The sequence below is a fragment of the Carcharodon carcharias genome, chromosome 23 (genome assembly GCF_017639515.1).
Source record: "Carcharodon carcharias isolate sCarCar2 chromosome 23, sCarCar2.pri, whole genome shotgun sequence".
NCBI lineage: Eukaryota > Metazoa > Chordata > Chondrichthyes > Lamniformes > Lamnidae > Carcharodon > Carcharodon carcharias.
The window spans coordinates 40,489,599-40,513,055 of record NC_054489.1 but is presented as its reverse complement, the minus strand read 5'-3'; the positions used below and the strand labels follow the sequence as shown (position 1 = coordinate 40,513,055).

The 23,457-nt window shown below is 43.1% G+C and overlaps 1 protein-coding gene across 2 annotated transcripts in view; it reads left to right on the top strand.

The window, feature by feature from the left end:
* Positions 1 to 23,457, top strand: part of LOC121269007 (26S proteasome non-ATPase regulatory subunit 11) — a 100,302-nt gene that overhangs the window by 63,560 nt on the left and 13,285 nt on the right. For both annotated transcript variants that reach the window (XM_041173356.1, XM_041173357.1), the window contains exons 9-13: positions 248 to 310; positions 4,800 to 4,925; positions 17,719 to 17,754; positions 19,918 to 19,969; positions 20,797 to 20,939. In XM_041173356.1, the coding sequence (XP_041029290.1) occupies positions 248 to 310; positions 4,800 to 4,925; positions 17,719 to 17,754; positions 19,918 to 19,969; positions 20,797 to 20,939 (420 nt within the window). The remainder of the gene's footprint in view (positions 1 to 247; positions 311 to 4,799; positions 4,926 to 17,718; positions 17,755 to 19,917; positions 19,970 to 20,796; positions 20,940 to 23,457) is intronic.

Genomic DNA, 23,457 nt, shown 5'->3' with positions numbered 1-23,457 from the left:
ATTGGGCATGCAAGGATAGTAAGTTTACTGCCTTGTCTTGGCCCTAAATTACTCAGACTGTGTTTTGTTGGCTATTGTTGAAAAGAGTTGGGGTGAAATGGCTGTGTAACTTATATAAAGACACAGATGAGTGTGAGACAAAATACTCCAAGCTATTCTTTTGTACCCCTGGAATGTTTAAATCATGATTGCAATTGGAGTCCACTATCAACTAGTAATTTCACCTCAGTTTTTTATTTATTTTAAGACTGATTCGCTAAAATGTGTGGCCCGAGCAAGCAAGAATCGATCGCTGGCTGATTTTGAAAAGGTAAGCTATCCGGAAACTGAATTGCAGTTAATGAGCAATGTCACTGTTGGCTGATGATATGATGCCCATAGTTCAAGGGATACTGTTTGCTAGGGGCATGAAGTTCAACTAAAAGAACACATTGTTAGCTGATAACATGTTTACATTTTCATTGCACAACAAATATAAGCAGAAACATTACCAATTTGTGGAGTAATGGTTTCAAAACAAAAACTTGAGGCCTTATTATGAAGTAGTCCATGGGCCACCTCACTACAGAACATGACTATGAAAAGTAATATACAGCGGCTCACTGATACTGTTGTCCAAATGGGAAAATGATCCATGTAAGGAATGGGAAAATATGCTTCCTCTGACATTTATCCTCTTCCTTGCACTTGCAGGTGAACTGTAAATGTTCACAGCTTTGATAGTACAGAACTTGAATATTGCTAAAAAAGATTTTTTTTTTGCCAAAGCATTTCATCTTGCACTCGTCAGGACAATTCGTAAGAATACCAAATGTAAAGGGAATAACAATTTATATTATGTAAGAAGGGAGTGTTGTTTGGTTGGCAAGTAGAATCTGATTAGTAGAGGTATTGCCATGGAGAATGTGCCAGTTGATGCTGACTGACAGTTAACTGCCAAGCATTGATTGAAATTTAAACCAGGCAGCTGGACTCTGGAAGGCATTGCCTTTTGGAATTAACCAGCGAATGGCTGTCCCTTATTTTGTTTAGCTGAAACAGACACAATGTGTGTACATAAAAACAAAAAACTGCGGATGCTGGAAATCCAAAAAAAACCAGAATTACCTGGAAAAACTCAGCAGGTCTGGCAGCATCAGCGGAGAAAAAAAGAGTTGACGTTTCGAATCCTCATGACCCTTCAACAGAACTGGGTGAATTCAAGGAGAGGGGTGAAATAAAAGCTGGTTTAAGGTGGGGGTGGCGGGGTGGGGGTGTGGTTGGGTGGGGGGGAGAGAAGTGGAGGGGAGTGGTGTGGTTGCAGGGACAAGCAAGCAATGATAGGAGCAGATAATCAAAAGATGTCACAGACAAAAGAATACAGGTGTTGAAGTTGGTGATATTATCTAAATGAACGTGCTAATTAAGAATGGATGGTAGGGCACTCAAGATACAGCTCTGGTGGGGGGGGGGCATAAAAGAGTTAAAAATAATGGAAATAGGTGGGAAAAGAAAAATCTATATAAATTATTGGAAAAAACAAAAGGAAGGGGGAAGAAACAGAAAGGGGGTGGGGATGGAGGAGGGAGTTCAAGATCTAAAGTTGTTGAATTCAATATTCAGTCTAGAAGGCTGTAAAGTGCCTAGTCGGAAGATGAGGTGCTGTTCCTCCAGTTTGCGTTGGGCTTCACTGGAACAATGCAGCAAGCCAAGGACAGACATGTGGGCAAGAGAGCAGGGTGGAGTGTTAAAATGGCAAGCGACAGGGAGGTTTGGGTCATTCTTGCGGACAGACCGCAAGCGGTCGCCCAGTTTATGTTTAGTCTCTCCAATGTAGAGGAGACCGCATTGGGAGCAACGAATGCAGTAGATTTAAGTTGGGGGAAATACAAGTGAAATGCTGCTTCACTTGAAAGGAGTGTTTGGGCCCTTGGACGGTGAGGAGAGAAGAAGTGAAGGGGCAAGTGTTGCATCTTTTGCGTGGGCATGAGGAGGTGCCATAGGAGGGGGTTGAGGAGTAGGGGGTGATGGAGGAGTGGACCAGGGTGTCCCGGAGGGAACGATCCCTACAGAATGCCGCCGGGGGGGTGGTGAAGGGAAGGTGTGTTTGGTAGTGGCATCATGCTGGAGTTGGCGGAAATGGTGGAGGCTGATCCTTTGAATGCGGAGGCTGGGGGGGTGATAAGTGAGGACAAGGGGGACCCTATCATGTTTCTGGGAGGGAGGAGAAGGCGTGAGGGCGGATGTGTGGGAGATGGGCTGGACACGGTTGAGGGCCCTGTCAACGACAGTGGGTGGAAAACCTCAGTTAAGGAAGAAAGAGGACATGTCAGAGGAACTGTTTTTGAAGGTAGCATCATCAGAACAGATGCGACGGAGGCAAAGGAACTGAGAGAATGGGATGGAGTCCTTACAGGAAATGGGGTGTGAGAAGCTGTAGTCGAGGTAGCTGTGGGAGTCGGTAGGCTTGTAATGGATATTGGTGCGCATGTTCTTTGTCTGAAAAGAGCAGAACCCTGTGTATTAATATTTGTAGCTTCCAGTGCACGCAAAAGCGCCACAGTGCAAGTTCAACTGAAAATCTTGACTTGGTTGTCAGTGTAATTCTTAGCACACTGAGGATTATTCAGCAAATGTTGTCCAATCGCAGAGTCACACCTAATATTGGATACTATGTTTTGAATTTTGCAAGCACGGGCTGGTTGCGAACAACGGAAGGGACCTGCTGTTTGATACAATCCGCCAGTCTTTGGAACGTATGACCTGTGTAATAAAACAAGTGGTATTCACCACTAACAGGAAACTGCTGACAAGCCAAAAAGACATTCTGCCTACCTCTCAAATGAGTAATATGGTACATGAATTTCAGTGTCTGTGTGATTCTAGGTATGTAGGCTGTACAACCCAAAGATTGGCGGATCATATCAAACAGCATGACCCTTCTGTTGTTTGCAAGGTACAGACATTTCCCAACCAGCTGTGCTTGCACAGCTCAAAGCTCAGTGTCCAACATTAGATGTGATTCTGCGATTGGACAACATTTGCTAAACAATCCCCCGTGTGTTAAGAATTACGCTGACAACCAATTTAAGATTGTCAGTCAGACTCGCAGTGTTTGCTTGTACTGGAAGCTACATTTATGTTGTTCCCTTTCTATTTGGTGTTCATGTGAACTGTCCTGATGAGTGCAAGATGAAAAACTTTGACAAAAATGCCCCCTTTTTTCAGCAATACTGTTGATAGGGTTTTAGGGATGCGAAGGTGTATATATTGCTTCCTTTCCCAAAGACAGCTCATTTCTTATTACTGAGGGATTTGCAAATAAGAAACTTGGTAAGTCCACCTTCACCACCCCAAGAAAAAAACCAGATTTGCTATCTTTTTGGTTTAGATCTAATTTTGCAAATAGAGAGCGCTGCAGTCTGGATTATAAAATTGAATAAAGACTTCATAAAATTAGATCACAGATTCTAAATTTTTGGCCTGCTATTCATAACACAAGAAGTGCTTCCACCAGGAGTTTCTTGTTCTCGATAATATCACCATGTACTGAATAGCTGGTGGTGACACATTTTTGTAAACTTGGCAGGTTGTACCAGTTTTGATCCCCAAACGTGTTAACTAAATGTAGCAAAAGTTGCTTACATCATTGAGTTGCAGTTGCTCTTAAAAGCTATTTATCCTAATGGTATTGTTCAATATTTTGTGACAAACTTGTTTGGTAATGGATTTTAAAAAGAGCTGTTTCATTATTATCACACCTGTGCAAGGCAATGTCTTTAAGTGAGATTTATATCAGATTGTGCATTTCTGAACAAATTAAATAAGTTTGTCAGACACTTGCAAACGATCAAAGTAACATCTTAAAATCAAAAGAAAAGTAACAATTCAATGGTGAAGTTGAGTTGTTGGTTACTGCGGTGTTTAATGGCTTAATCTTGCGTGTTTTTTGACTAGATAGTTTAGATTAAACATTTCTTTTTGTAACCAAGAATCTAAATTCAACCAGGCTGACAAGTCACTCAGATTGGGTGTATTTTCTGTTAAATAATTTAAATTGCATCTTTCATGACCACAGAACGCCCCAAAGCATTTTACAGCCAATTAAGAACTTCTGCAGTGTGTCGTCAATCATGTAATGTAGGAAATGCAGCAGCCAATTTGCTCCCAAGTTCTGACAAACAGCAGTGTAATGATGATCAGATAATTTGTTTTTTGTTGATTGGGTGATAAGCATTGGCTAGAACACTAGGGATAATCCTTTCTGTTCTTCGTCGAATTAGTGTCGTGGGATCTTTTGTGCCTACTGGAGAGAGCTGACTGGGCTTCAATTTAACGTGTGTGTCAAAAGATGACACCTCTGACAGTGCAGTACCCCCTCAATACAGCACTGGAGTGTCAATCTAGGTTTTTGTGCTCAACTCCTGGAATGGCTCTTGAACCCATAACCTGCTGAATCGGGCAAAAGTGATACAAATTGAACCAAGGCAGACCTCCTTGTTCTTGGTATGCCTCCAGGTAACAATATGAAAGAAAGATTTGGATGGAACAGTTCCTTCATTAACTGTTCAGAATGTCATTGGTGGAAAATATCATCTTTCGCCAAGACTGATGTCAAGCAACCTGCAAAGTGAAAGCTTGAGTGCAAATGCCTGTTATTCTAGAATGTTGACTTAGGGATTTTTGTCATTGTGCCAGACACTCATGACAGCTTTTGCCTTGTCAAATTTAGCCCTGCAAAAAAAAAACATCACTTGAATTTGCTTAAATTGTGTTATCTTGTCTATTGTGAATTATAACTCTGCCCTTATGGGTTCCAGGCTTTAACAGATTTTCAAGCAGAGCTACGGGATGATCCAATTATCACCACGCATCTGGCAAAACTGTATGACAACTTATTGGAGCAGAATCTTATCCGAGTGATTGAGCCTTTCTCCAGAGTTCAGGTAATTGCAAGTAGTATGAATGAAACAACGTTCCCATTTTACTTGCATACAATTCTGGGATCCAACCTGAAATTAATTTCAAGCCGTGACATTATTAGAAAAATATTGGCTGCTTCAATATTGCTCAAGTGTAGACCATTAATTTTCAATGGATTCTTCCCGAAACTGACACCATTTTGATTGCCAGGATAGTGTGTAGCGTCCATGTGCATATCAGAAGATAGCATCCCTTATAAAGAGGTTCCATTTCATGTCAATGTTTTCTACCAGTTAACTAATTTTTGTTATTGGGGAGACTAAACACAAACTGGGTGACCACTTTGCAGAACATCGCTCAATCCGCAAGCATGACCCCGCTCTTCTGTCGCTTGCTATTTCAATTCACGTTCATGCTCTCATGTTCACATTTCAGTCCTTGGCCTGTTGCAATGTTCCAGTGATGTCCAACACAAACCGGAGGAACAGTATCCTCTTCCGGTTAGGCATTTTACAGCCTTCTAGACTTGACATTGAGTTCAACAACTTCAGACCATGAACTCTGTCCTCCATTTTGATTTGTTTCCATCCCCTTCCCCCACCCCCTCAAAGTGCCAGTCTGTATATTGTTCTTATGTTTTGCTTTCAGATAGGGCTGAATTTTATGCCGCCATTAACACCTGCTTTAGTCTTTAATACTAGCATTAGAATCCCTTTGTCTTTTGTTCATGATATAGTTTGCTATTTAATCCCTCCTGATCTCCAACCTATCCCTGACCTTCTATTTTGCTCCACTCCACCCTTTCAACAGCATAAAACCCAATCATATTTCTATCTCGCTTCAACACTGAAAAAGTCATACAGACTCAAAAAGTTTCTCTGTCCACAGATGCCAGACCTGCTGAGTTTTCCCACCATTTTCTATTTTTAGAAGTAATTTTTGTTATTGCATTTGCTTGCTTGTTATATGAAAATGTTGCCTTTTATTTTCTATTGTACTATTATACATTCGTCAGCTAACAACACCTGCAATCAGCTCCCGAAATAACGTTTAACCAAATCTTGCTACACAACTTTGGGTCACGGAGCCGTTATTTGCAGTTTGTGCCCCCATAGTTAACTCAGTAAAGCTTTTTTCTAAAATATAAATTTAAATTGATGAATGAATTGAATACATTCCAAATTTTCCTAATTGAGCCCTTGGAATGCATGCACAGCACGCGTAAAATGCAGGTAGTTGTATTAGTACCAGCATGTTGCACATTGCACCATTTAAAGACAGGTGCCATGTTAGCACACCAGATCAAATTTGCCCAGCTGTTGTATTGAGTTCATTGCTCCTAGTGTTGTTTACCTCTTCACTATTTGATCTGCTAAAAAAAGAATGGGAAGCTTTCTGTGATCAGTTATCACATTTTCAATTAATTGGTATGCTGGGGAAAAAATAAATAGGTGAGAACCTTTTGCTTTGACATTTATATTTGCCATCCATTCTGAAAAGATAAGGCTTTTTCAACCCAAGAGTTTATAGTGTTGTAATAGCAAGTTTGAAAGCTCTGAGAGCAACTTAAAATGCCCATTGCTAAGCACACTACCAGTAATTTAACAGCCTGGCTCTAGGCATTGGTTGCACAAACACTGTACTTATTCTGCGTGAAGTGGAATAAATTAGTAAGTGTAAGAACACAGGAGAAATGAACGCTGCCATGAAAAGAGTGAAGATTGTTGACTGCTGTATTTCAGCCATGAGTCTTCATCAATACCAAGCACTGTACCTCTGTTTTGCTGACCCTCCCCCCTCCTCTCTGTCCTGCTGGGCCTTCCCCTCCCCTCTGTCCTGCTGAGCCCCTCTCATCTGTCCCCTCCCCCCAGCCTCATCTCATCGACCCTCCCTCCAGCCCGCACCCGCACCCCAGGGCCCAGGACAAGGGCAGTGTAAGACAGGAAGTCAGCGAGAGGAGCTGCCAGTGGGAGAGTTGGGGACAGTCTACTCCAAAATTGAGTCGATTTGGTCAGTCACACTTGATCGCCACTGACATGTAACAACATTAATGGTAGTCTCGACCATTAGTGCCCATATCAGCCCAAATATACCCACAATGCTAAAGCAAAATACGCCGGATCAGGCAACTTTAAATGGGAACTTAATGTAGCAGATTTATGGCAGTACTGAAGATGTAAATCTGGCCTTCATATCCTCTAATATGTACAGTGTCTCTTAATAGGTTTAGCACTTTTTAAAACTGGCTGGTTTAAATTCTATTTGGTAGGCATTTATGGAACTTAACCATCTGCCCCTAGCCATGCACATAACTCACCATTCCTGTAACTTAAAAAACTTGATTTTAACTACATCTGTTCAGTGAGAGCTGCCCCAATATCAAAATGATGAATAGTTCAGCCATAAGGCCAGCAGTGTTAAGGGCCCTATGGTTGGCCTGTATTCTTCTGGGTTAGAAAAGGGGAAATCAGGTTGGAGTCTTTTTACTGATGAATATCCAGTAATCCCTACTGGAACTGTGGACATTGAGAGAGGACCAAGATTGAGCACTGCTTTGATGCTGACTTGCTGTCTGGACTCCCAGATAAGGAATGAGGCAGCAAGGGAGGGATCCTTGGAAAGGCAACCCACGCTCTTCACAATGAACCCCTCTTCCTCTCACCAGGACTGGCCCTGTGGAACTTGCCCCATTGCCGGGACCATTGAATTCCACCCAATAGGTCTACTTGGGAAGAAGTTAGAAGCAGCCTATTCAGAGTTAGGAGTCTGAGGTTGCAGGCCATGAAGGAAAGTTGCCTTGAGGAGGTCGTCAGTGGTAGTCCTAGAGATGATGGATTCATGTTCAGTGGTACAGTCATGGTCCATGGAGTTGCTGGGAAGTGTTGGATAGTTGGCTTTTGGCCTCTGCTAAGTAGAGAGTTGATTTGCCAGACAACAGCTGTTACCACTCTTGTCAGCAAGTTTGATGACTATGTTAGGATTGAAACTGAGAGAGAAGAGTGCAGCAAGCTCAGAGCGGGACAGATTAGAGTGAGTGAGGGGATCAGAGAAATTAAGAACTGCCAGTGTGACATTATAAAGATCAAGAGCGAGTAGGAGGGCAGAGGGAGAGGACCAGATGCAGGTGAAACAGTGGAGACGGGTAAAAGTTTCCATTATGCAGGGGGGCAACTCCAGGCCAAAGAATTGGGCATGGAGGCGAAGGCAACAGTAAAAGAGCTCAGCATCGTGCTGAGCTCAAAATTCATTGAGGTGGCGGGCATCGGGGAATAAAGCTGAGTCCTTTGTTGATGACATATCTTTCAGGGTTAGAGATGGGAAGGGTGAGAGGTTAGAGAAGGATGTTATGAAAGCACAGCAAGGGATAAGATTAGAAGAAAGGTATGGGGCCAGAGGGAAGTGAAGGGGAAATCTATCTGGAGGGGCCTTGCTGTCTGAGTTGCTGAAGCTTGCAATCTTCTCCTTTTGAAAGGAAGGCAAGTTTTTTGTTAAACCATTGGATGAGATGAAGAATGAAATAAAACTGCAAACCAAGGCAGCTTTGAGTTGGAGTCAGTGCTGCTGAAGAGAGAGGTCAAGAGTGTGCATGTGGTGTTGTCTAGGAAGTGTCCAGAATTGTGGGTAGATTGGAAATGCTAAGGGTGGAATTTGAGTTAGAATCCACACGGAGTAAGTCACAGCTGGAGACACATTTGCTGAGGTATCTGAAATCGTGGGTAGATCTGAAACACAAGCGGTGGACTTCCCAATGAAAATTGGACCTGGGTGTTTTTTTTACATGCATATGTTCTTGTGTAAAAGTTTTAGATGACATAGGTTGATTCCATCCAGCTATTGTGGTTTGTGAAGTCGATTTTCTGCAAATAACATGAATTTGTATCACAAGATTCCCTATCTGGTACACAAGTTATTCACACTTATAGAACAGTGTAGTGGAGGAGGTGGTGGCCCAGTGGTAATATCACTGGACAAGTAATCCAGGCTAATGCTCTGGGGGCACAGGTTCAAATCAGATTTAAATTCAATTAATTTTTTAAAATGTATCTGGAATTAAAAGCTAGCCCCAGTAATGGTGACCATGAATATATGTCTAATTGTTGTAAAAGCCCATCTGGTTCACTTATGTCCTTATGGAAGGAAATCTGCTGCCTTACCTGGTCTGTCCTAGATTTCGCTCCAGACCCACAACAATGTGGTTGACTCTTAAATGCTCTTTGAAATGACCTAGCAAGCCACTCAGTTGTACCGAACTGCTACAGAGTCAATAAGAAATGAAACGAGGTGAACCACCAAGCATCACCCTAGGCATCAGAAACAACAACACACTCCCTACAGACAATGTCCCACGCCCTGTCCGACTGGCAGGACAGATTCAGCAGAAGTGGTGGCACAGTGGTATGCAGTTGGGAGGGAGTTGCCCTGGAAGTTCTCAGCATTGACTCTGGACCCCGTGGAGTCTCAAGGCATCATGTCAAAAATGAGAAAGGAAACCTTGTGCTGATTACTACGCCTGTCCTCAGCTGAGGAATCAGCATGAACCTGCCATTGAGAAAATGTGGGAATCCATTATTAAGTATGTAGCAGGACATTTCGAAAATCATAATGCAATCAAGTAGTTTAAACCTGGTTTCATGGAAGTGAAATTCTGCTCGACAAATTTGTTAGAGTTCTTTGAGGAAGTAACCAGCAGGGTGGATAAAGGGAAACCAGTAGATTTAGTATATTTGGATTTCCAAAAGTCAATCTCTGAGTACATGGGGTTCAAATCCCACCAGGGCAACTGGTGAAATTTAAATTTGTTTAATAATTCTGGAATTAAAAAGCTTGTGACCATGAAACCATTGTTAATTGTCATAAAAACCCATTTGGTTCACTTATGTCTTCATGGAAGGAAATCTGCCACCCTTGCCTGGCCGATATATGATTCCAGACCTACAGCAATGTGGTTGACTCTTAAATGCCCTCTGAAATGACCTAGCAACTACTTAGTTGTATCATAACTGCTACAAAGTCTCCAAAAAGGAATGTAACCAGACAGACCACCTGGTAGGCATCAGAAATGACAATGACAAACCCAGCCCTGTCAAGCTGCAAAGTCCTCCTTACTAACATCTAGGGGCTTGTGCCAAAATTGGGGGAGTTGTCCTGCAGACTAGTCGAGCAACTGTCTGACATAGTCATACTCACAGAATCATACCTCTCAGACAAATGTACCAGACATCACCAACCCTGGGTATGTCCTGTCTCACTGTCAGGACAGATCCACCAGAGGTGGTGGCACAGTGGTATACATTCAGGCGGGAGTTGCCCTAGAAGTCCTCGATATTGACATTGGATCCCATGAAGCCTCGTGGCATAAGGTCAAACATGGGCAAGGAAATCTTTTGCTAATTACCACTTGGTGCACCCCCAATTCCCATCCTCACCCCTTCCTCATCTGATGAATTGGTGCTTTTCCATATGGAAGAAGCACTGAGGGTGGCAAGGGCTCAATGTACTCTGGATGGGGTACTTCAATGACTATCACTGGCTCAAAAGTACCACAACTGATGAAGCTGGCTGAGTTCTGAAGGATATAGCTTCTAGACTGTGTCTACAGCAGGTGGTGAGGGAACTAACGAGGGAAAAACCTACTTTACCTCATCCTCACCAATCTACCTGTCACAGATGCATCAGTCCATGACAAGTGTTGGTAGGAGTGACCACCACACAGCCCTTGTGGAGACAAAGTCCAGTTTTCACATTGAGGCTATCGCCCATCATGTTGTGGCACTAGCACCATGCTAAATGGGATAGATTTAGAACAGATCTAACAACTGAAAACTGGGCATACATGAGGTTCTGTGGGCCATCAGCAGCAGCAGAATTGTATTCAACAATAATCTGTAACCTCAAGGCCTGGCATACCCCTTACTCTACCGTTACCATCAAGCCAGCAAATCCACCCTGGTTCAATGAGGAGTGCAGGTGAGCGTGCAAGGAGCAGCATGAGATGCACCTTAAAAAATGAAGGGTCAACCTGGGGAAGCTACACCAAAAGATCACATGCGTGCCAAGCAGCAGAAACAGCACACGATAGTCAGATCCAACAACCAACAGATCAGATCAAAGCTCTGCAGTCCTGCCACATTCAGTAGTAAACGCTGGAGGACAATTAAACAACTAACTGGAAGAAGAGGCTCCACAAATATCCCCATCCTCAATGAAGAGGGAGACAAGCACATCAGTACAAAAGATAAGGCTGAAGCATTTGCAACAATATCCTGCCAATTCAACACTCTCCACGTGATATCAAGAAACAGCTGAATATTGCAAGGTTATGGGCCCTGACCACATCCTGGCAGTCATATTCTTGACTTACCTATGCCCCTGGCTGAGCTGTTCAGTACAGTTGTAACATTGGCAACTACCTGACAATATGGAAGATTGCCCAGTCCACTAAAAACAGGACAGATGTGACCAAACCAATTACCGCCCCATCAGTCTAGTCTCGATCATCAGCTAAGTGATGGAAGGTATCGTCGACAGCGCTATCAAGCAGCAGTTACACAGCAATATCACACTTACCGATGCTCAGTTTGGGTTCTGCTGGGACCACTCAGCTCCTGACATAATTAAAGCCTTGGATGAAACATGGACAAAAGAGCTGAATTCAAGAAGTGAGGTGAGATGAGAGTGACATCCCTTGCCATCAAGACACCATTTGACTGAGTGTGGCATCAAGGACCTCAAGCAAAACTAAGTCAACGGAAGTTGGGAAAACTCTGTTGATTGGAGTCATGCCTAGCCCAAAGGAAGATGGTTGTGGTTGTTGGTCAGCCATCTCAATCCCAAGACCTCGCTGCAGGAGTTCCTCAGCCCAGTGCCCTAGGTCAACCATCATTAATGGCCTTCCCTTCATCATAAGGCCTAAAGTGGGGATGTTCATTGATGGTAGCACAATTGTCACTATTCGTGACTCCTCGAATATTGGAGCAGTCTTGTGTCCATATGCAGCAAGACCTGGACAGCACTCGGGCTTTAGCTGATGAGTGGCAAGCAACGTTCATATCGTACAACTGCCATGCAATGACTATTTCCAACAAGAGAGAATCTAACTATCTCCCATTGATGTTCAGTGGTATTTGCATTGCTGAATCCCCCACTATCCACCTCCTGGGGGCTACCAATGACCAAAAACTGAACTAGACCAGCCATATAAATACTGTGGCTACAAGAGCAGGTCAGAGGCTGGGAAATCGGCAGAGACTAACTCACCACCTGACTCCCAAAGCCTGTATCATCTACAAAAGTCAGGAGTGTGATAGAATACTCTCCGCTTGCCTGGATCAGTGCCACTGCAGCAACACTCAAGAAGTTCAGCACCATCCAGGACAAAGCAGCCTGCTTGATTGGTCCCCATCCTCCGCCTTCAGCATTCATTCCTTCTATCACTGATGCCCAGTGGCAGCCGTGCATACCATCTACAAGATGCACTGCAGCAACTTACCAAGGCTCCTTCATCAGCGCCTCCCAAACCCGTGACTTCTACCACCTAGAAGGATAAGGACAGCAGATGTATGGAAATACCAGCAAATTCTCCTCCAAGTCACACACCATCCTGAGTTGGAACTGTATCACCATTCCTTCACTTGTCACTGGATCAAAATCCTGGAACTCCCTTCCTAACAGCACTGTGGTTGTACCTGTATTGCATGGACTGCAGTAGCTCAAGAAGGCAGCACGCTATCACCTTCCCAGGGCATTTAGGGATGGACAATAAATACTGGCCTGCCCAGTGACACCCACATCCCATGAACGAATTTTTAAAAATCCCCTCCAGCTGACCAGTGACCCAAATATGGTCATGGCTAGTGTCTTCCGGGTGAGTGGTTTTGTTTTGATTAGGTTACAGCTGGGATGCATTCTTTCTCAGCGAGGGTTCATTGTCTGAGCTGACTACATCTAATGCGCCGTCCAGACCATCCAGATGATGGTCTGGATGTTCTGTGTATGGGTTAGCAGATGATCTCATTCACAGTTCTTCACAGTAATTGGCTCTGGAATTTTCTGGATAGTTTGGCTGCACTTAATGGGTTTGGAATTCATCAGGTACAGTGATGCAAGTTTTCAGCCATTTTAGAAGCTGCAGTTTTAAGTCACTGGAATGTGGTTTCCGTATTTTTTATAGTCCCAACCATTGGTCTCGGCAGTAAATTCATAAAGTCATATTATTATAAAGCGCAGGGGAGGTAATGGTTAGTGGTATTATTGCTGGACTAGTAATCCAGAGACCCAGGGTAATGTTCTGGGGACCTGGGTTCGAACCCCACCACAGCAGATAGTGGAATTTGAATTCAATAAAAATCTGGAATTAAAATGTCTAATGATGACCATTGTCAATTGTTGTAAAAACCCATCTGGTTGACTAATGTCCTTTGGAGAAGGAAATCTGCTGTCCTTACCTGGTCTGGCCTACATGTGACTCCAGACCCAGAGCAATGAGGTTGACTCTTAAATGCCCTCTGAAATGGCCGAATAAGCCACTCAGGTGTATCAAAAAGCTTCAAAGTCTCAAAAAAGGAATGAAACCAGACCTGGGCACCAGAAATGACAACGGCAAATTCAGCCCTGTCAACCCTGCAAAGTCCTCCTCACTTACATCTGGGGGCTAGTGCCAAAATTGGGAGAGCTGTCTCATAGATTAGTCAAGCAACAGCCTGACATTGGCATCCTCACTGAATCATGTCTTACAGATAATGTCCCAGACACCACTGTCACCACCGCACAGTGGTATACAGTCGGGAGGGAGTTGCCCTAGCAGTCCTCAGCATCGACTCTGGACGCTATGAAGTGTCATGGCATCAGGTCAAACATGGGCAAGGAAATCTGCTGATTACCACATACCACCCTCCCTCAGCTGATTAATCAGTGCTCCTCCATGTTGGAGGAAGCACCGAGGGTGGCAAGGGCGCAGGTTGTACTCTGGGTGAAGGACTTCAATGCCCATCACCGAGAGTGGTTCGATAGCACCGCCACTGACCAAGCTAGCGTCGTCCTGAAGGACATCACTGCTAGACTAGGTCTGCGGCAGATGGTGAGGGAATCAGCAAGAGGGAAAAACATACTTAACCTCATCCTCACCAACCTGCCTGCCACAGATGCATCTGTCCATGACATTACTGGTAGTAGTAACCGCCTTCACATTGAGGATACCCTTCATTGTGTTGTGTGGCACTACCACTGTGCGAAATGGGATATATTTCGAACAGATCTAGCAACTCAAGTCTGGGCTCCCATAAGGCGCTGTGGACCACCAGTAGCTGCAGAATTGTACTCGAATACAATCTGTAACCTCACGAACTGGCATATTCCCACTCTACCATTACCATCAAACCAGGGGATCAACCCTGGTTCAATGAAGAGTGCAGGAGCACATGCCAGGAGCAGCACCAGGCATACCTAAAAATGAGATGTCCACCTGGTGAAGCGAGAACATAGGACTACTTGCGTGCCAAACAGCATAAGCAGCAAATGACAGAGCTGAACGAGCCCACAACTAACGGATCAGATCTAAGCTTTGCAGCCCTGCCACATCCAGTCGTGAATGGTGGTGGACAATTAAACAATGCACTAGAGGAGGGGGCTCCACAAATATCCCCATCCTCAATGTTGGGGGAGCCCAGCACATCAGTGCAAAAGATAAGGCTGAAGCATTTGCTACAATCTTCAGCCAGATGTGCTGAGTGGATGATCCATCTCGGCCTCCTCAGCATCACAGATGCCAGTCTTCAATCAATTCGATTCACTCCACATGATATCAAGAAACGGCTGAAAGCACTGGATAGTGCAAAGGCTTTGGGCCCTGACAATATTGCGGCAATAGTACTAAAGACTTGTGCTCCAGAATTTGCCGTGCTCATAGCCAAGCTGTTCCAGTACAGCTACAACATTGGCATCTACTTGGCTATGTGGAAAATTGCCCAAGTATGCCCTGCACACAAATAGGACAAATCCAACCCAATCAGTTACTGCCCCATCAGCCTACCCCCCCCATCTTCAGTAAAGTAATGGAAGGGGCCATCAACAGCGCTATCAAGCAGCACTTGCTTAGGAATAACCTGCTTGCTGACGCCCAGTTTGGGTTACATTAGGGCCACTCAGCTCCTGACCTCATTGCAGCCTTGGTTCAGACATGGACAAAAGAGCTGAACTCCTGAGGTGAGAGTGACCGCCCTTGACATTAAGGCCGCATTTGACCAAGTGTAGCATCAAGGAGCCCTAACAAAGCTGGAGTCAATGGGTATTGATTGGGGTTGGGGGGGGGGATCTCTCCACTGGCTGGAGTCATACCTAGCAGAAAGGAAGGTGGTTGTAGTTGTTGAAGGGTCAGCCATCTCAGCTCCAGGGCATCATTGCAGGGTAGTATCTTTGGCCCAACCATCTTCAGCTGCTTCATCAGTGACATTCCTTCCATCATAAGGTCAGAAGTGGGGATGTTTGCTGATTACTCAATGATCACCACTTGAGACTCCTCAGATACTGAAGCAGTCCATGTGCAAATGCAGCAAGACCTGGACAATATCCGGACTTGGGCTGACAAGTGGCAAGTAATATTCATGCCACACAAGTGCCAGGCAATGACCATCTCAAACAAGAGAAAATCTAACCATCACCCCTTGTTCAATGGCATTAGCAATGCTGAATCCCTCACTATCAACATCCTGAGGGTTGCCATTGACCAGAAACTGAACTGGACTAGCCATATAAATACTGTAATTGCAAGAGCAGGTCAGAGGCTAGGAATCATGCAACGAGTAACTCAACTGGCTCCCCAAAGCCTGTCCACCATCTACAAGGCACAAGTCAGGAGTGTGATAGAATACTTCCCACTTGACTGGATGAGTGCAGCTCCCACAACACTCAAGCTTGACACCATCCAGGACAAAGCAGCCCACTTGATTGGCACCACATCCACAAGCATGCACTCCCTCCACCACGGACACACAGCAGTATGTACCATCTACAAGATGCAGTGCAGGAATTCATCAAGGCTCCTTCGACAGCACTTTCCAAACCCACGAATACTACCATCTAGAAGGGCAAGGGCAGCAGATAGATGGGAACACCACCACTTGGAAGTTCCCCTCCAAGTCACTCACCATCTTGACTTTGAAATATATCACCATTCTTTCACTGTTGTAGGGTCAAACTCCTGGAACTCCCTCCCTAACGGCACTGTGGGTGTACCTACAACACATGGACTGCAGCGGTTCAAGAAAGCAGCTCACTGCCATCATCTTAAGGGCAGCTAGGGATGGGCAATAAATGCTGGCCCAGCCAGCGAAGCCCACATCCCATAAATGAATGAATGAAAGAAAATAAATGTAACACTTGACTTGCCTGGATTTGTGCAGCTCAACAAAGCAGCCTGCTTGATTGGTGCTGCATCCACCACCTTAAAGACTCACTCCCTCTACCCCTGACAGTGGTGGCAGCAGTGTGTACCATCTACAAGATGCACTGCAGCAATTCACCAAGGCTCCTTTGACAGCACTTTCCAAACCTGCAACTTGAGAAAGACAAAGGCAGCAGATGCATGGGGACACTACCACCTGCAACTTTCCTTCCAAACCACACAGCATCCTGACTTGGAACCATATGATCATGCCTTCACTCAGGTCTGATGCCAAAATGTCCCTTAAATTTTTTGCCAGGCGTTCGTCGCCCTGCCTTGATTGTCACTGGGTCAAAACTCCCATCCTGACAGCACTCTGGGTGCACCTATGTCACAAGGACTGCAGTTGTTCAAGAAGGCAACTCGCCACCACCGCAAGGGCACTTGGGGATGGACAACAAATGCTGGCTTTGCCAGCGATGCTCACATCCCGTGAAAGAATAAAAATGTCACAAAAGGAGGCCATTGGCCTATTGAATCCATGCTGGCTCTCTACAGCAAGCTGGTCAGCCCCATTCCCCCAATCGATCCCTGTAGCCCTGCAAATTTATTTTCAAGTGCCCTCCATTTTCCTTCAAGAAATCACTGATCATCTCCGCTTTCACTCTCATAAACGGCGAGCTCGTAAACAGCGAGCTCACCCACTATGTAAAAAAAATTCTTCCTCACATCCCTCCTACATCTCTTGCCCAAAAGTTTAACTCTGTCCCCTTGTTACCATCAATTTTTGAGAATGGCTGTTCTTTGTCTACTTTACTTAAACCTGTCATAATCTTTACACTCCTCTACCAGATCTCCTCGCAACCTCCTTTGTTCTAAGGAGAATAACCCCAATTTCTCCAACCTAACCTTGTAGCTGAATTCCCTCATCCCTGGAACCATTCTGGTAGATCTCCTCTGCATGCTCTTAAGGACCTTCATATGCTTCCTAAAATGTCGTGACCAGAATTGGACAGATTGCTCTATTGTGGCCTAACGAGAGCTTTATTAAGGATCAATATTACTTCCTTGCTTTGTGCTCAATATCTCTATTTATGAAGCCCATATGCTTTGCTAGCTACTCAAATTTATTGCCATGTAAGGTTGCCATTGCTTTCAGACAAACTACTGTTGTTAAGTAAAGGCTTGCTGTACTGTAAATATTTAAACTGTCATTTTTAATATCTTGTTATATCCGCTTTTATAAGTATTAAGAGTATAATTCTTTAGCAAACTCTTTTGAACATTAAGTTGAAAAATACGGTTTGCATTATTAATTATGTTTTGAAGACCCTTGCATGCCATTATGACATGTGACTTGCATCTGTTTCTTTTAATCCTGACTTTTTTAGTGGTGACTTAGAGATCGTAAAGTAAAATGTTTTTTCTTATTCTTACAGATAGAACACATAGCAAGTATTATAAAACTATCCAAGGTAAGTGATCATCATTGTTTAAGTAGGAAATACAGCATTGTGAATTTTGTTGATGTTGATCTAAATATTAAAGTCAGTTAGTTTCACTTGATATCATTCACCTCACACAGAAGATTGAGGACTGCAGCCTCAGTCCAAGATTAGAACATGTAATCTAGGCTGAAACTTCAGTGGACTGCTGAGGGAAACATTAAACTGAAACTTGCATGTTCTGATCTGATGGTTCAAATGAGCATTAAGAAGGTGCCGTTATGTTATTCAAATATTGTTATGTCATTGCAAAATTCATCCTTCAGCCAACACACAAAGTAGATTAACTGGCCATTAATTTTATTGTTGCCTGTTGGGGGGCCTTGCTGTTAGTAAGATGACTGCCATGTTTTCCACATGTACACTACTTCAAAGTAATTCATTTGGCTTGCATATGCTTAAAGGCATTTGAAAAGGTACTATAAAAATGCAAATTCATTTTGGAAGTCTGCTTGACACTCTTCTACAACAGTGCCTTAAGTAATCTTATTGAGTTGTTGCTAAAACTAAATGAACCCAAGCTGAAGCATTCTTTTTGAGTTCCCTGGTGTTTGACTAAATATAGTAAATGAGTAGCTGAGCCTTTTAGACCAAGAAGGTCCCATGTAATCCTCCTCTTGCTTAGTGAGTTGATCTTAGCCAAAGTGCTACAAGTAGCTTCACTGTTTTTGCTTAAGGAGGGCAATTTGGGCAGCATTCCTGTTCTTTAATTTTATCTATCCACCGCCGTCACACACACACACACACACACACACACACACACACACACACACACACACACACACCCCTCCCTCCCCACCCCCACTCCCACCACCACCACTCACCCGGCCTTCCCCACAACTCCCAGCCCCATCAAAGTTCACCTAATGGAGTAGCTTGACAATATTATAAATTATAAATGTTAAACTTAACTTAAGAATAATGGACTCTGGAGCTGTTTCCCAGTAAGGAATTAACACCACAAAGAAGAGACAAATTTGGGGATTAAAACTGCGCTATCGTGCAGTTACTACAACTGATTATCTTTCACAGCAACTATAGTTTGGGTTAACTTGCCACCTTCTATAATTGTTTTCTCAAATATTTGAATCTGCACATTTTGTAACAAAGCGAGATCCAATATTTTTGACTCCCTATTGTAATCTGTTTTCTGAAAGGCTTCTAGATAGATACAGTAAAACTACAAAAGTTTCAACATTTAATTGGCATCCTTCACTTTGGTGAGAAACAACTTTTAAAGATAAAACCAGGTTATCTCCTTGCTCTGGAACTGAAGGTCTTATTTTTGATTCTTTTTCTCCAGGAAAAACAGTAATCTTTATAAAAAGCAGTTTTATTTTTAGTCATGCTATGTGGCAGCTGGCCTCAAGCATACTGCGCTGTGTTTCAAAGCCAAGCAAATGAAATTTGCCTTTGCCTCCCAGCACCTTTGTTGCTTAGTGCTCCCACTGGAGCAATGGGGGTGTTCTGAGTTGGGAATGAATTACAAGACATTTTTCAGTGCTAAATTAATTTCACAGTAGTTGACAGCTGATCAGAGTACAGATGTTTGGCCTGATAATATGTAGTGCTTCAATAAGTGACCTTGTGGTTAAGTCCCAAGTGGTTCTGATTTATAAAACTCAATCGCACCCTTGAAGAGCTCGCATTTTCACTTAGGCCTTTGACCTGCTTAGGTGCTTATTTGAGGATAGAGTGAAGATGGACTGTGCCCCTCTATTTCTGCCTGTTTATGAAATTGAGCAAGGTTCACAGCTGATTTGATGATGTAGTTGAGATCTGGGAATCCATAATGGGGAAATGTTTTGTTTCGAATAACTTGAAGTCTATATCCATCCATGGGGTTGATGGTTGAAAACTGTTTCCTAAGCGCAACTGAAATGCTGAGATCTTAACAGAGCACCAAGTAAGTTGATAGGAGTTTATTTATCTATTTACCTGCTAAGCTTCCCAATCTGTTATCTGGCTCCTCGAAAGCTTTATTTGACTGAATTTGAAATATCATCAGCTCTGGCTCAGCCAAGATGGCAAAACCTAGGAAATGTTGCCCTAGATAATTCTACCAAAGTGTGATATCTTCTGCTCAGCAACTGTGAAATGCAATTTGGAGCTAACACTGTCCTGTAATTCCAGGGCGATGTGGAAAGAAAACTCTCTCAGATGATCTTGGACAAGAAGTTTCATGGTAAGCATTGAACAGTTTCTACATTGAACACAGGAGAAACTACAACAAAGTTAAAATCATACCCAGCTCTGACATGCACAATAATTGAACCAGTGAATAACAAAAAAAGAATTTTCCATATAATCGGTTTAACTACGTAGCCTAGTCATGGTTGCAATTGCAATTTTAAATCTTGACTATGCAATATCTTAAGGGCTAACATTTTTGTCAAGAGTTACCTTTGTCTCTTTTTAGTTCTCCTTAATAATTCATCTCTCAAGACAGGTATGATTTTAAACTTTGATCACATCTCTTGTTCCAAATAACTTTTTACCTGTTCCAGATGGGACTGAAATATTACCTGCAAGTGGCATTTTTGTTCCAGTATGCAGTTCCGTACTGCATGTCCTTGGTATGACACAATTCTCCTTTTAACTGCAGAGTAAGAAATGCCATACAGAAATTAGCTTTGTGTACCAGGTTTAAAAATATGTTAAATTGGTGACTGATTTTAATTTGTCACTTTTAACCCTTTGCAGATTAGGATACAGTATTTTAAGCTATTAAAATAACCACCTGATCTCCGATCACTAGGACTGGATAAATTGTCTTGAAGATTTGTTGGCATCTGAATAACCAGCCAACATCAGTATTATGCATCCAGTAACTTTGCTGTTCTCAGTTGTATAACTTCACACTGGATATTGGTATCCAGAATTGGATTGATGTTTTTTTTAGATTTAAAAAATGTGTGGTAATCTAGCAGGGGAGCTAGAAGAAAAAAAATATTTCTAGCCAATTATATTGCAGATTATATTTGTTTTTTCTTGTATTTACTTTTACTTCAGGTATTTTAGACCAAGGCGAGGGGGTCCTGATTGTGTTTGATGAGCCTCCAGTAGACAAAACATATGAAACTGCGCTTGAAACAATCCAGAATATGAGTAAAGTAGTGGACTCGCTCTACAACAAGGCAAAAAAACTAACATAGGTAGGTAATGCGAGGGACAGAATCGTTTTATTTTACTATCCTTTTCAGGTGTAGCTGACGTATGTGTGGTATCCAGCTGATTTCTATGTTCTTTCATACTTGAGAGGGTAATGTATTATTCATATGCAAATATGGTTTCATTCCATGAAATTGGACATCATGCAATGTTTTCTGTACTTGCAACTTGTACAGCTGCCTGGCGAAGCAGGACAACTAGATATGTGAGCCTGTTATACCCGATATTTTTAATTTAAAAACCCAACTCGGACAGAAGACTAAATGGGTACCTTTCACAATTACATTTAGGAGCTACAGTAGAATTCAAAGGGATCACTCTACTTCTGCCATTTTCCTAATGTGTTAGGGGGAACAAAGCATCTTTCATGTAGGGTGAGATTAGCTTGCACTTGCTCTGTCTTGCTCAAATTCAAACTTGTTCTTTCCCTTCTCCTAGCAAGTTAGGATAACAATCTTAATCGATTAACTTAGTCTCCTTGTCACAACCCAGTAATCAACATTTATAATATGTTAGAAATCTATTATCTGAACCTGTTTTATGTCTAATTATTGAATTTTTAATTCCTGTATCTACATTTTATAATAACTTGTCATACTCTAATTATACCCAGCTGCCTGCAGAAACAATGCACTATTTAATTCTTTCTGCACTCTGTCCAACTATCCACCTCTCACTTGGCTTTGACCCCCCATGTGCAACACTGGAAAATTGGTTAATATTTTTTAAATCTTACAGAAGCGCACACTTCTATTAGAAATTCCTATGTCTGTATTTATAATGGGAGCTGTGTTACTGTCATGCTGGAGCTACCCGTTCCTACCAGTGGCAACAGTGTTGTCGCCTCAGTTTGGTGTCTGCCAGCTCCTTCACCTATACTGCAGAGAAAATCCTACTCCTATCGGCACTTAATTTGCTTCTTCAGTTGCTGAACATTTTGCTGTCTTAACTAGGGACAGAATGAATAATTTTAAAATAGGGACTGAATTACACCTCTGTGTAATTGAAATAAAGTTGAAGCTGACTTCCTAGCCTGCAGAGAAACTAAAGCCTGTCATCTAGACCTACTTCATTTGGAGACTAAAATGCATGCAAAATATTGTGGATGCTGGACTTTTGAAATATAAACAGAAAATGCTAGAACTGCTGAGTAGGTCTAGCAGCACCTGTGGAGAGGGAAACATTGTGTTTTGAGTCATATGACTTTTCAGAACAGAAGGAAGGTAAAAATATGATGTTTTAAACTGTTGAAAGGGGGAGAAAAAGGCAACGTCTGGGGTAGGGAAGAGAGCAGGAGAGATTAAATGATAGATGTTATGGGACAAAAGGCAAAGGGAGTGATAATAGCTGTAGTAAAGAATCAAAACATTTGCCCAAAGTGAGTCTGAATGGCAGAATAATGAACAGCTCTGTCTGAAAACAAAAATATGAAAAATAAAATTCAGATCAGCACATAGCAAAGAAAAAGAAGCAAAGTGTGGGAGACGGTTCTTGTTCTGAAATTGATGAACTCGATGTTGAGCCCAGGAGACTCCAAAATGCCAAATCAGAAGATGAGTTGCTGTTCCTCAAGCTTGCATTGAGCTTCACTGGAGCACTGCAGTAGGCCAATGACAGAAATGTGAGCGTGAGAGCAAGGTGGTGAGTTAAAATGGCAAACAACTGGAAGCTTGGGGTCAAGATTGAGGACTGACTGGAAATATTCCACAAAGCAGTCACCCAATCTGTGTTTGGCCTTCCTATTGTAGAGGAGACCACATTGTGAGCAACAAATATAGCATGGAAAGCAGTGGTTCAAGAAGGCAGCTCACCACCACCTAGGGCAATTAGAGGTGGGTAATAAATGCTGGCCTTGCCAGCAACCTCCACATTCTATGAACGAATAAAAAAAAAAGCTAAATTGAAGGAAGTACAAGTAAACCACTGCTCACCTGGAAGAAGTGTTTGGGGCCTGAGACGGTGAGGAAAAAGGAGGTAAAGAGCAGGTGTTATATCTCCTGCTGTAGGAAGGGACGAGGATAATTGAGGAGTGAACCAGGATGTTGCCAAGGGAATGTTCCCCTTGGAATATTGACCGGGGAGGGGGGTACGGAGGGGGGGTGTTTAATGATGGCATCATGCTGGAGGTGGCGGAAATAGCAGAGGATGATCCTTTGCATGTGGAAGCTGGTGGGGTGGACAAGGGGAACCCTATTGCAGTTCTGCGAGGGGAGGGGAAGAGGTGAGAGCATAAGTGCGGGAAATGGGTTGGACACAGTGAGGGCCTGTCGTCCATAGTGGGGCAGAATCCTCAGCTATGGAAAAAGAGAGGCATCATCAGAACAGATGTCATGGAAAAACTGGCAGAATGGAATGGAGCCCTTAAAGGATGCAAGATGTGAGGAAGTGTAGTCAAGGTAGCTGTGGGAGTCGGTGGGATTATGATGGATATTAATAGCCTATCTCCAGAAATAGGGACACAAGTCGAGGAGGGAAAGGGAAGGGATGGACCACGTAATGCTG